At 43.8% G+C, this 11481-nt stretch overlaps 2 protein-coding genes and 1 long non-coding RNA gene across 5 annotated transcripts in view; 1 reads left to right on the top strand and 2 right to left on the bottom strand.

The window, feature by feature from the left end:
- Nucleotides 1-1560: 1560 nt before the first annotated feature.
- Nucleotides 1561-7033, bottom strand: Zmat2 (zinc finger matrin-type 2). Its single transcript, XM_031365415.1, has 6 exons — nucleotides 6922-7033; nucleotides 6496-6589; nucleotides 5733-5856; nucleotides 4780-4853; nucleotides 4277-4422; nucleotides 1561-3409 (listed from the first exon to the last, which is right to left on the bottom strand). The coding sequence occupies exons 1-6, from the start codon at nucleotides 6937-6939 to the stop codon at nucleotides 3266-3268; spliced, it is 600 nt and encodes a 199-aa protein (XP_031221275.1). The 5' UTR covers nucleotides 6940-7033; the 3' UTR covers nucleotides 1561-3265.
- Nucleotides 7034-7082: 49 nt separating this feature from the next.
- Nucleotides 7083-11481, top strand: part of LOC116087033 — a 9591-nt gene continuing 5192 nt past the window's right edge. Inside the window, exon 1 of the long non-coding RNA XR_004117228.1 lies at nucleotides 7083-7141. This is a non-coding gene — a long non-coding RNA (uncharacterized LOC116087033). The remainder of the gene's footprint in view (nucleotides 7142-11481) is intronic.
- LOC116087028 (probable histidine--tRNA ligase, mitochondrial) overlaps nucleotides 8626-11481 on the bottom strand; it is a 10428-nt gene continuing 7572 nt past the window's right edge. For 2 of the 3 annotated variants that reach the window (XM_031365412.1, XM_031365410.1), the window contains 3 exons: nucleotides 10940-11056; nucleotides 10580-10726; nucleotides 8626-10124 (listed from right to left, as the gene is read on the bottom strand). In XM_031365412.1, coding sequence (XP_031221272.1) covers nucleotides 10065-10124; nucleotides 10580-10726; nucleotides 10940-11056 — 324 coding nt within the window. In that variant the 3' untranslated portion in view covers nucleotides 8626-10064. The remainder of the gene's footprint in view (nucleotides 10125-10579; nucleotides 10727-10939; nucleotides 11057-11481) is intronic. The other variant, XM_031365411.1, reaches the window with a different exon arrangement.

Raw genomic sequence — 11481 nt, 5'->3', positions numbered from 1 at the left:
CTTTGTTCCAGAAGATGCTAATGACTTAACCAGACAAGGTCATGCATGCCTGTAATCCCAAAGTACATAGGACACTGAGACGGGATCATAAGACTATGTCTCAAATAAAATGAAGTTTGTCTTGTGGTCTCCTACCCACCTTTGCTTGGGAGTGACTTGGCTTCTGTATGCAGCTCCTACAGGCTGGAAGCTGGGGCTGGACACCCGCTGTGTGAAACACTGACTGCTGCTCCTTAGATCAAAGACTGAGCAGGTCTCATGTTTATGTTAAAAGTTCACAGGATCTTCCTTTCAAAATCCTCCTCAGGTCTGGTGTTTATGGACTTTCTCGAGTTGATGTTAAATGGCTTGGTATCAGGTTGCTTTTGGTTTAGATATTGCCTCTGATTATTTAAACTGAGTGTTACAGTAAATACACACACCTCTCTTGATACAGCTACCTGGTGTCTGTGTGTTTATTTCTCTCTTACCCGCTTGTGTTTACAGGTACCCACAAATAATTTCAGTCTGAGAACACCCAACAGAATGGAGGGTCCGCCAGCTGGCCAGACCTACTACATTGTCTTCTAAACACTCAGTGAATAAATGGAGTAAAGACAATGGGCTCTTACTCCTGCTTCTCTACCTTGCCTTCTGTCCCTTCGTTCCCCCTCTCTCCACGTGGTCATGGCCAGCCTCTACTTCTCTACTCTGCCTTTCTCTGCTTCTGCTACCCTCTTAACTCCCCTCCCCATGCCCTAAATATACTCTATTCTATACCCAACTCCACCCCTCCCCCAAAAAAAAAGACAACGGGTGCATTTACCTCAAGTACAATTTTTTTCATGGACTATAAACTCTTTCAGAGATTCCTGAGTTATATGGGATTGTTATGTTCTAAATCCCCAACCCCACCCTGTCTTCTGTCTTCACCTTCCAAACCACCATCTTAACACCCCATAGAACCTAGCCAAGTCATTCCATTTACCACTCCCCAGAGAGTTCACAGAACCTGGAACACATGATTATAATGGAAACGTCAGAGACAATATCACCATACTAGAGAAAACACTAACCATTACTGAGTTGATGGGTGACTTCCCAAGGTGTGAATAGTTAGAATATCCTCTCAATGAAACCTTGTCCAATCTGCCTTGAAAATGTAAAATGACCCATTCCATAAGAGTAATCTCTCTAGGACGTGTAGTGTAAGCAATCCTGCCAATGAAAGCATACAATTGCAATCGGCCTGCAACTGTGGTTTCTATGACATAAGGTTTTAGTATCCAGACCAGACTGGCTGTGATCTTATAGCAATCCTGCTTCTGCTTCCCAAATGCTGGGGTTACAGCTGTGCACCACCATGCTCAACATTGTATTTTAACTCCCAAGCCAGGAGTTGAACCAACATATGGAGTACTTATCCAGCACTCCCAGTGGCCAAATCCCATGAGAATTCATTAAGCAAAAAAGCAGACTTATCAGTAAGGGATGGAATACATGCCTTGTGGAATCCAGTGTCTCAGATGCTACACACAGGTGAGGAACTATGTGGATCAAAGAAAAGTCACCGTGGCAGTCTTGTCAAACGGACCCCTTTATTGAGTATAGAGCCAGCAAAGGGAGCTTCATCTGATTACAAGACTTTCATAACTGTCCCCTCTGCCCTCGTCTCCATCTCGCCCTTGAATTCCTTAGACAAGGCACAGTATGTGATCTACTTCTTAATGTTTGGGAGGGATTTGTTTTTAACTAGTCCCTGGCATGTAGTTCACAAGTTACACCACAGTGAATAAGAGTTTCTTAGTCATTCTCTATGGGAGAGCCATTTACCTACTCCCTGGAAACAAAGATATTTTTAGTTGTCACAAACTGGATGGGAATGCTACTGACATCTATTGGATGAAGGCCAGGGATGCTGTTCAACATACTAGAGAGCATAGAACAACCCCTTAAAAAAGACCTGGCCAGGCATGGAGGCACACTTCTTTAATCTCAGCACTGGAAAGGCTGAGGCAGGCAGATATCTGAGTTCAAGGACAGTCAAGTGGGACCCTGTCTCAAAAATATAGAACAAAAACCCCAATCCCAAACCTACCTAGCTCCTCACCAACAGTGCCAAGTCTGAATAACCTAGTGCCTGCCCAACTGCAGACAATTAAGTTTAACCCTGAGCTCTCCTAGTAAGATCAGAGGGTGCTAAAATTACAGAGGACTAAAAATGTTTTGTTCAGACTCCCAAGGGCACAGATCCTATTAGCAGAGGGGAAAACTCACACTAAGGAAACCTATATATATGTAGGGGGGTGGGGCGGGGGAACAAATGAAAGAGATAGGTTCTATAGAAATTCTTGGTGTAGGAACGTGTGGGGCAGGGAATGATATGAACATGTTCCCAACAAATGTGAAACAGGCCTCATCACTGTCATTTATTGTACATGTTGAACTGTGTCTGAGAACCAGAGTGAGTTTCTTTGTTTGGTTTTAGGGTTGTTTTGTTGCTTTTTTGCATCAAACAGGTTCTTTCAAGAACCTGTTCCCGAGGAAGACAAAACCAGAGATCCTCAGTGAAGTGAAACAGAAGAAACAAGTTAAAAACTCACCAGACACAAACCACACCAAACACTCATCCCATTTAATATCCTGTTACATGCACCGAGGAAACCAAGAACATTAGGTCTCAGGGCACCAATGCTCTGAGATTCTAGCTCAGGTCCCCTCTTTGTGACATATCATGCACACATACCCACACACACATTGACCCAAGCAGAAATCACATGCATGCACAAGTGGGTAGAGAACCGCTGGGTGGGATGGGAGGAAGAGCTGGGCCCAGGGTATGCCAACACCTGCATACTGGAGACTCAGAAAACCCTTCTGTTGCAAGCTGAACTAGAGTAAAAATTAAAACACTAGCAGAACACAGGAAAAAGGAGGATGTTCAGACAGGAGGTTGGATAGATGAGGAGGGAAAGATGCAGGGGATTTGGGGAAAGCAGCCTCAAAGAGGGAGGTCTTTCTTTATTGGGAACACAGATGGGCAGAGGTCCTGTGACTCCAGTAATGTACCGAAGCTGAAGGAATACGCCACAGCATCTCCTCTACATCCTGTGCCCTCTCCCAACATAGAGGGAAACCACAAACACCCACCCTCTAGCCCTGCCCATTAACACTCTTAAGGACCTTCTCCAGTACCCAAAAAAGAAACGACACCCCCCCCACCCCACCTCAACACACACTCAAAGTTAGGTCCAATATAGGCCAAAGTTAGGCCAAAGAGAAGGTTTCAGTAACTCTTCTTGGTGGAACCAAAGCCAGAGAAGCCCATCACAGCTGCCATTTCATCATCCTCCTCAAAAGTCAAGTCCTCCTCCGCCCTCCTCTTCTTCTCCTTCTGTTTCTCTTTCTTGTATGCTTTAGCCTTTTCCTCCTGAAGGGTAAGGAAGAAAAAAACAAAAAATCACTCAGTCAGTTGGCTCCAGAGCTGATGCTGCTGAGAGAGAAATGTAAGCTTCAGGATTCTTGTCCATCCTTAAGCACGACTAAAATCCACAGTAAAGACTGAGAGATCAGTGATAAAGCACTTGCCCAGCATGCATGAGGGCCAGAGACTGATTCCAGGATGGCAGTGGGGGAAGACTGTATGACAAGATTTCAAGGGATAAAAAGAGATTTACTAAGTCTCTGGAGTTCTTAGTCATACACCCTAGTTCATCTCTAGTTCTAACCAGACATCCTAGGACATGAATCATATGCTAAGATCTGTTCTCAGTTCTGTGTAAATATTACCCTCAGATCGACAGTATAGGGAATAAGGTTCACTAAGGTTATATAACTTGCCCAAAATTCATGCAAATAAATGGAAGAAAATAACTCTGGCCCTGTAACTAGGACACACAGGCCAACTAGGAAATAGTTGTATTTCCTTATAGTTAATCTCTCTTATAGTTTTAAAAAGGAGTTAAATATTGGGGAAGCTATGCGTACAAGCACGGGAACAGGATGGCAACGAGAAGCTTTGAACTTTCTTCATTTTGATATGAACCCATAATTAGTCTAAAACAAACCTAAAAAAACAAAATGACAGAATAATTGCCCTCAAGAGACCTAATCTAAAAAGCCAAAGAGAGATGGATAGGCTTTGAGCAGTTTCTTATGGATCTCGAACAAAGATGCCCTAGTATAAAGAAACCCCAGGAACAAAATTGGAGATAGGAGAGAGAGTGAAGGAAGAGGGCCACCCTCAATTCACAAGGGAAAAACTCAAAGATGGGGAGCAGGGGTTGGAGAGCCTCACCTCTTCTCTGAGCTCCTTCATCCTTTCTTCAAAATCATAATCTTTCTGCTTCTCTTCCATCTTCTTTTTGTTAACCTCAAAACGTTTCTTTACCTGATCGAGAGTGGAACGTTCCACGCGCATAGACATACCCAGGTTTCGCTGATCTAAGTAAGGTTAAGAGTGAAGACAAGCAGTCATTATAACATCCTCAGCCCTTCAAAAAGTCTGGTCTTGGTCTTTTCAGGTTTGTTTATTTGTTTTTTACCTTTTCATAATAAAGTACACAACAAAAATAACTATGGCTAAAAAAGAAGTTCTTGGCTTCATCTACTCTCAGAAGTGGCAGCCCCAGATAATAAGCAGTCGATTTCAACTGCATTTACTGGGCAGATTATCATCAAGGCCAGCCAACCTCCTCCTCTGGCCTCTGTGTTCACGCACAGGCTGTCACACAGCCAGGAATACTAAGTACACAAACAAAAGGCCCAAGAGAACCACTCTACCACACCTCCAAGCCTTACGTTTCTTTCCATTGATGTGATCCAGGAAGTTAATGGAGTCCTTCACCACACAGTCACAGACATTGCAATAGTAGCTGACAAATGAGAACAAACAGCACATGGGTCAATCTGGTTTTGAAGGATCTTACTGTTTTCAGTAAAGCAACTCAAATCTTTAGGTAAAGTTAGGTGATACCTAATTAATGTCTTAACTAACAAAACAAACTTCATATGACTTGCTTTGGGGAAACTACCCTCTTTACACTTTATTGTGAATAACCTTACAAATAGGCCCACATATCCGGATAAATATAAGCCTCCAGACCACAGACATGTGAGAGCCCGGAAGAGGCTCTTCTAACTTTATTTTAGCTCCAGTAAATGCAAACCTAGTCCATTCCACAAGCTTTATAAGAGACCCCGATCCAGAACCTCCAAGGTAACCAACCACCCCTCAATTCCATGCCCACAGAAACTATGAGCTTTATTATGTTATGCTCCTAAATATTTAATTTGCTAATTTACACAGCAAAGGCATCACAACCGTGGGTTAACCAGATAATCTGCATAAAGATTGCTGACTATCCGATGCTCCGGATATAAAGTTGTAACTTGACAGACTTTAAGGAATAGTGGCAAAGGGTGAGAAAGCTCTGTGGAACTCTTCTATAGGTCACAATCCTGGTGCACAAAAACTAACACACCCAGAGCTTTCAGGTTTTCTAACATAATACATAACCCCTTTGAAGATGTCAAGAAAGTAGAACAGAACAGATAGGAAGAAGCCCACAGAACAACCCCTCCTAGAAATCTGACTTAGTGGACTACAAACTTCAGGGGACAAAGAAAAACAATCAAGTTATGGTCAGTAAGGTTGCCATCCCCAGGCCCAGGATTCTCCTCAACACTTCCCAAAACCAATATAGTTTATTAGGCCAGCTTTGGAATTAAGAGTCGGACAAAAAGCAACTCACCCTCCCATTTCAGACTGTGGGGTCGTCTTGGTGATAACAATTGTCTTCCCAAGCTTGGACTCCAAGTCCACCTTGTAATCCCTGTGCCGCAGGAGCTCCCGCTTGACTGGCTGCACTGGTTTCCCTGGGGGAAAAATTATGAACCCCAAAATTCAGAAGACTACTCATTTTTTTTTTTTAATTCCTCAAAGGATGGACACAACAGGTACTTTATGTCGCAGTTAAGAGGCTAGAAAAGACTCTTAATTGGCCTGGAATTATGTAGACATTAGGCCTAGTCACTATGTGGACCAAGATGGCCTCGGACTTGTGATGGTAATGCCAACTCTCAAGAGCTTTTCTCACTTTAAAGCCAGCAGATTTAAACAGTGTTCCCTGTGTGTTGTCTAGCTGAACTGAGTAGTTCTGAATTTTTCCTAGAGGTAACCCTTTCAAAAGAGGGGTACTCACACCTAGTAGCATATGTTCAACGTTTTCATGCAGTGTGATGGGTAATATTAGTTGTCCACTTGACTACATCTGGAATCAACTAAAACCCAAGCAGCTGGACACATTTGTTTGGGATTTTTTTATTTGAGTTTGAATATGGGCCACACCTGGGGGAAGCTCACATAAAAGGAGAACAAGGAGCTTTAAGGGTTTTTTGCCTCCTTGCCCTCACTCGTTAACTGGCAAGTGATTTAGGCTGTTGCTGAGGCATTTCTTCTCGAGCCACTGCATCAACTCTATCATCCCCTTATCCCTTCATGGAGCGAGCACCCACCATCCTTCTTTTCTCTCTCTTCCGTGAGTCTCTTCTCCGCGAGCTTCTCATATTCATCTTTGTCCCACTTTCGGCGAAAGTCCAAGTTTTTTGTCTGTAGGGGGAAAAAGTGCTCAAGATCCGTCGCTGTGCCTGTTCCCCTGGAAAAACTAAGGGAACCGCCTAACGGCCACCGAGCCGGCCCCGGGACTTTTCGAAAGAGAAGTCTCTCTGGAATGCCCAGGGGTCTGGTGTACGCGGGACCCCAACCCAAGAGACTTCCGAGATTCCACTGTCCCTGCGCCCAGGCCTTACGGGGGAGTCCTCGAACCTGAACCCTGAGATCGCGAAGAGATGTCAGGAAATCAGCCAAATCTCACGGCCTGTCTCTATTTAGCTCTGAAAAACCACCCCAGATCCCTCAAACCTTCTCGCACCAACACCTACCCCGCTGCCAGACGCCATCTTCACAGCGAAGTGAATGGGAAGCCGTAAAATGCCGTAAAACGCGCCCTGGAGCCAGAAAGCAAGATCACGCTCCAATAAGATTCGAGCCTCGCATTCTAACTGCGTTAAGACTGGAGCGATTCTAAGACAGTCCTGTTGGCCCCGCCCTCTGCTCCAAGGAGACGGCGCAGGCGCAACGGCAGTGTGAAGCAACACGGAAGTAAGGGCACCAGCCAACGTTTTTTTTGTTTTTGTTTTTGTTTTTTTTTTCCTCACTTGCTATAAAAACAAGCCCAGAATAGCTCAACCCTTCTATTATGCAAAGAGTCAGAGTTTTGGAAATAGTGCCCCATGATCTAACCAACTTTACCTAAATCGCCAGGATTTCTAGTTTTTTGTTTTCGTTTTTTTTTTTTTTTTTTTTTTTTTTTTTTTTTTTTTTAAGACTGGTTCTCAGGTAGCCAAAACTGTACTCTAATTGGCTATGTAGTCTCTAAGCTTGAACTTCTGATTCTCCTGCCTCTACTTCCCAAGTGCTGAATTTACGGGCACGTACCACCACGCCGGGTTCATGTGGTGCTGGAGGCTTGGTTCATGCTATCAAGCATTCTACCAATTGAGCTATCTAGAAGCTCAATTCCCTGCTAGGTAATTTCCTGCCTAGCAAACCATATTTTAAAGACTAAAACACTTAGCCGGGAGGTGGTGGTGCATGCCTTTAATCCCAGCACTTGGGAGGCAGAGGCAGGTGGATTTCTGAGTTCGAGGCCAGCCTGGTCTACAGAATGAGTTCCAGGACAGCCAAGGCTACGCACAGAAACCCTGTCTCGAAACAAAACAAAATAAAACAAAACAAAAAGACTAAAACACTCGTAGCTCTGGATGTCCCATTCACTAGTATGTTCTATGAGTGTGACTCTAAAAAAATGTTGCTGCTTTTTGGTTAAACTCATTTTGATGTCTGAAGAACATCTAAACTCATTTCATTTATACAGTACAATTTAATCTTGAAAACGTCATCAGACAACACCCTAGAATGAAGCATTTGCCACTCTGACAAGTGCATAAAATGTGTTGTTTGTGGGAAAGGGTAGTGCTTGAGACAGGTGTCTTGTAGTCCAAGCTACAATGCAGCAGATGACCTTATTTTATTTTATTTTTTTTATTTATTATTTGTAAATACATTGTAGCTGTCTTCAGACACCCTAGAAGAGGGTATCAGATCTCACTACGGATGGTAGTGAGCTACCATGTAGTTGCTGAGATTTGAACTCAGGACCTCTGGTAGAGCAGTCAGTGCTCTTAACCACTGAGCCATCTCTCCAGCCCACAGCAGATGACTTTAAACTCCTGAACTCCTGAGAGCACTTTCCAAGAGCTAGGATTATAGGTGTGGTATGTTTGTAGACAAGGTCTCACTGTTTGTCCCTGGCTGTCCTGAAACTCTTTTTGTAGAGATTCCTTGGTATATTACTAGAGTCACAGGACCTCTGCCCATCTTTGTTGCCATAAAGACCTCCCTCTTTGAAGCTGCTTTCCCCAAATCCCCCTTCATCTAGCCAACCTCCTGTCTAAACATCCTCTTGTGTCCTGCTAGTTTTAATCTTTACTCTTATTAAAGTGACCCCACACTCAAGAGATTCTCCTACCTCTGCCCTACCACTTCTCTGCTGACATTAAAGGTATGTAGCATCAGGCAAAGGGTTTTTGTTTTGCTTTCTTTTGTTGAGAGAGCATCTCATGTAAACCCAAGGCTGAATAAACTTTTATACAGGGTTTCACTCCACAGCCATGGCTAACCTATAACCCACGGATAATTGGCCTGTGTCTACTTCTCTTGTGCTAGGATTAAAGTCCCGTGCCACCTTGCCTGGTGCCAAAGCTGACTTTGAATTTCTGATCCTGCTTTCACTCCCAAGTGCTAGGCAGACATTCTATCAAGAGAGCCATGTCCCCAGCTACACTTTTGTTTTGGTGGGTTGTTTTGTCTTATACATTTGATTTTGTATATAAGCCTGCATGTGTGCTTCACAAGTCATGGCAAGTGGGTAGAGGCCAGAGGACAAACAAGAAAATCTGTTCTCTTCTTCTACCACGTGGGCCCAGGGAAGGTTACTTGTAACTCACATAATTCTTCACTCTACACTCAAACATTTCCTAAAGTCTACACAGATTAATTCTTTGGTAACAAATTACTCAAAGTATGTTTACTTTTAAAAATTATTTTATTCTTAATTATGTATATGTGTCTGTGCATGAGTATGTGCACATTAAGTACAGGTGTTTGTGGAGGCCAGAAGAGGGTGGAGATGCCTGTTAGGGAGTTACAGGCAATTGTAATCACCCTGATGTGGTTGCTAGAAACTGAACTCAGGTCCTCCACAAAAGCAATATGCACCCTTAATCAGTGAGCCATCTCTCCAGCCTACTAGTACATTTTTGAAATGTAACGTATCATATAACTACTTCTAGAACATATCCAGAGCAGGATATGGAATAATCCAGAAAAATTACTTTTACAAGGGAAATGATATTCAAAACCACAAAAGAGCAGATCGATAGCTTATCCACTAAGTTCAATGTTCAAAATTAAGAAACAGCCCCACCCTTCTACTGTTAACTGGGAAAAAAAATCAACAGATGCACTGCTGGGTCCCTGGGACATCATCTCTTTTTTCTGTCCATTCTTACTGTCCATTTAACACTCCATGGACAACCCTTAGTGTGATGTAGACAAATTCTCCAGGATCTGGTTCCCAAGCTACAGTCAAGTACAGTGAAGTACTATTGAGCTTCGCATTTCAATGGTTCAGAGCCTTAGCCTCGGGCAACTCTTCCAGAGCCTTGCTCATAGCAACCATCCTAACATCCCTTTGACAGAATTCAGAAGCACTTCAGATCTGCCTCTGCAGCTAGAGGATGCCTTGCTGGCAAGACAGCCACATGCGTTCTGTTCTGGCAGAGCAGCTGCTATTGCTAGTCCACGAGTCCTCAGGACCTTCCATAGTTCTGTATCCAGGAGAGATAGAAGCAGAAGGCACTTGTACGACATCCATGCTGACCGACTGCTGTAAAGTCCACCAGAACTCAGTCCTGGATGAAATCTTTGCTTCTAAGGGCAGCAGATGGAAATCAGGCACTAGTCAAGACTCAGACAGTCGCTTCTGAATTTCAGCCACAAGACTTTCTCGATTAATGGTCACCTAAAACATCAGAGAATCTGTGTGTGACAAACTAGAAAATGATACTAGTGTCTCAGCCAGTTTTTCCAAATCCACTTCACTCTGCATCCATTCTTACTATTTACACCTGGGACCCATATGGTGGAAGGAGGGGACTGACTCCTTGTCCTGCAAGCTGACATACACACGCATGCATGGAACATGTGTACACCAATACACACACACATGTAATTTCAAAGACATATCTTTAAATTTACTTCCTCAGAGAACACATCTCCTAAAAGAGTCTGGGATCTAACCATAACAGTAGGCCTGTTGCCACAGCACCTAAGAGATTAAAGCAGGAAGGTCATGAGTTCAAGGCCAGCCTGGCTGACACAGTCCCAGGCCAATCTGGGTTATACAGCAAGACCTGTCCTTTAAAAAAATGGGGGTAAAACACTTAGAACTCTGTATTTCTACCAGCTCCAACTCACTTCCTCTCTGCTGGCCACTGAGCGGAGCTTGATGACACCTTGACTCTGCTCTTGCTCGCCAATAATGACCATCAGAGGAATGTCTGTTCTCTCACAATAGTGCAGCTGAGTTAACAGTTTAGGGTTGTTTTTATAAAGCATCTCTGCCTGAAAAGAATAAATAGAAAGTTAGAGGATTTAAAGTGATTGTGTCATATATGTGCCCCAGAACATACATTTCCAAGGGAGCCATAATTAAGTGGCTAGCCCTCTAGTGGTGAGCTAAAAATGGCCTGAGTACCACTATACACATATGGTAGAAATGAGCCATGATCAGTGTCAACATACACCCAGCTCACTCAGACATCAACACCACCGTACCTTGATCCCTGCATCCCAAAGCTCTGCAATTATCTTCAAACGTTCTCGGAGAAAGTTCTTCTGGGGTGTGGCCACAAACACTTGGGTCTCTGTGGTTCGAACCTTCTCACCAGAAATCTAATAAAACAGAGAGAAGAAGCTAAAACCACAGCCAAAGGTGGCTCTCACAACTGTAATCCCAGCACCCAGGTAGCCAAGGCACAAAGGCCATAAGTTCAAGGCCCACCTGAACTCAGAAAGAAATCCTACTTCAGAAAGTTCTTTTAAGAAGGAGGTGAGTGGGCTGGCGAGATGGCTCAGCGGGTAAGAGCACTGACTGCTCTTCCAAAGGTCCTGAGTTTGGATCCCAGCAACCACATGGTGGCTCACAACCACCTGTAATGAGATCTGATGCCCTCTTCTGGTGTGTCTGAAGACAGCTACAGTGAATTAGGCCTGAGCAAGCAGGGCCGGCAGAGGTCCTGAGTTCAATTTCCAGCAGCCACACACATGGCCATCTGTACAGCTACAGTGTATTCATACACATAAAATAAATAAAGTAA

The sequence above is a fragment of the Mastomys coucha genome, unplaced genomic scaffold (assembly GCF_008632895.1).
Source record: "Mastomys coucha isolate ucsf_1 unplaced genomic scaffold, UCSF_Mcou_1 pScaffold13, whole genome shotgun sequence".
NCBI lineage: Eukaryota > Metazoa > Chordata > Mammalia > Rodentia > Muridae > Mastomys > Mastomys coucha.
The sequence above is the reverse complement of the archived record's forward strand: the minus strand, read 5'-3'. Positions and strand labels throughout refer to the sequence as shown.

What these genes read in the sequence shown, in the direction of transcription:
- Zmat2 (XM_031365415.1), bottom strand. An exon ending in CCACAGTCTGAAATGGGAGG is followed by an intron (nt 4,854 to 5,732) that starts GTGAGTTGCTTT and finishes CTCATTTGTCAG; the next exon opens with CTACTATTGCAATGTCTGTG. An exon ending in TGAAGGAGCTCAGAGAAGAG is followed by an intron (nt 3,410 to 4,276) that starts GTGAGGCTCTCC and finishes CTTACCCTTCAG; the next exon opens with GAGGAAAAGGCTAAAGCATA.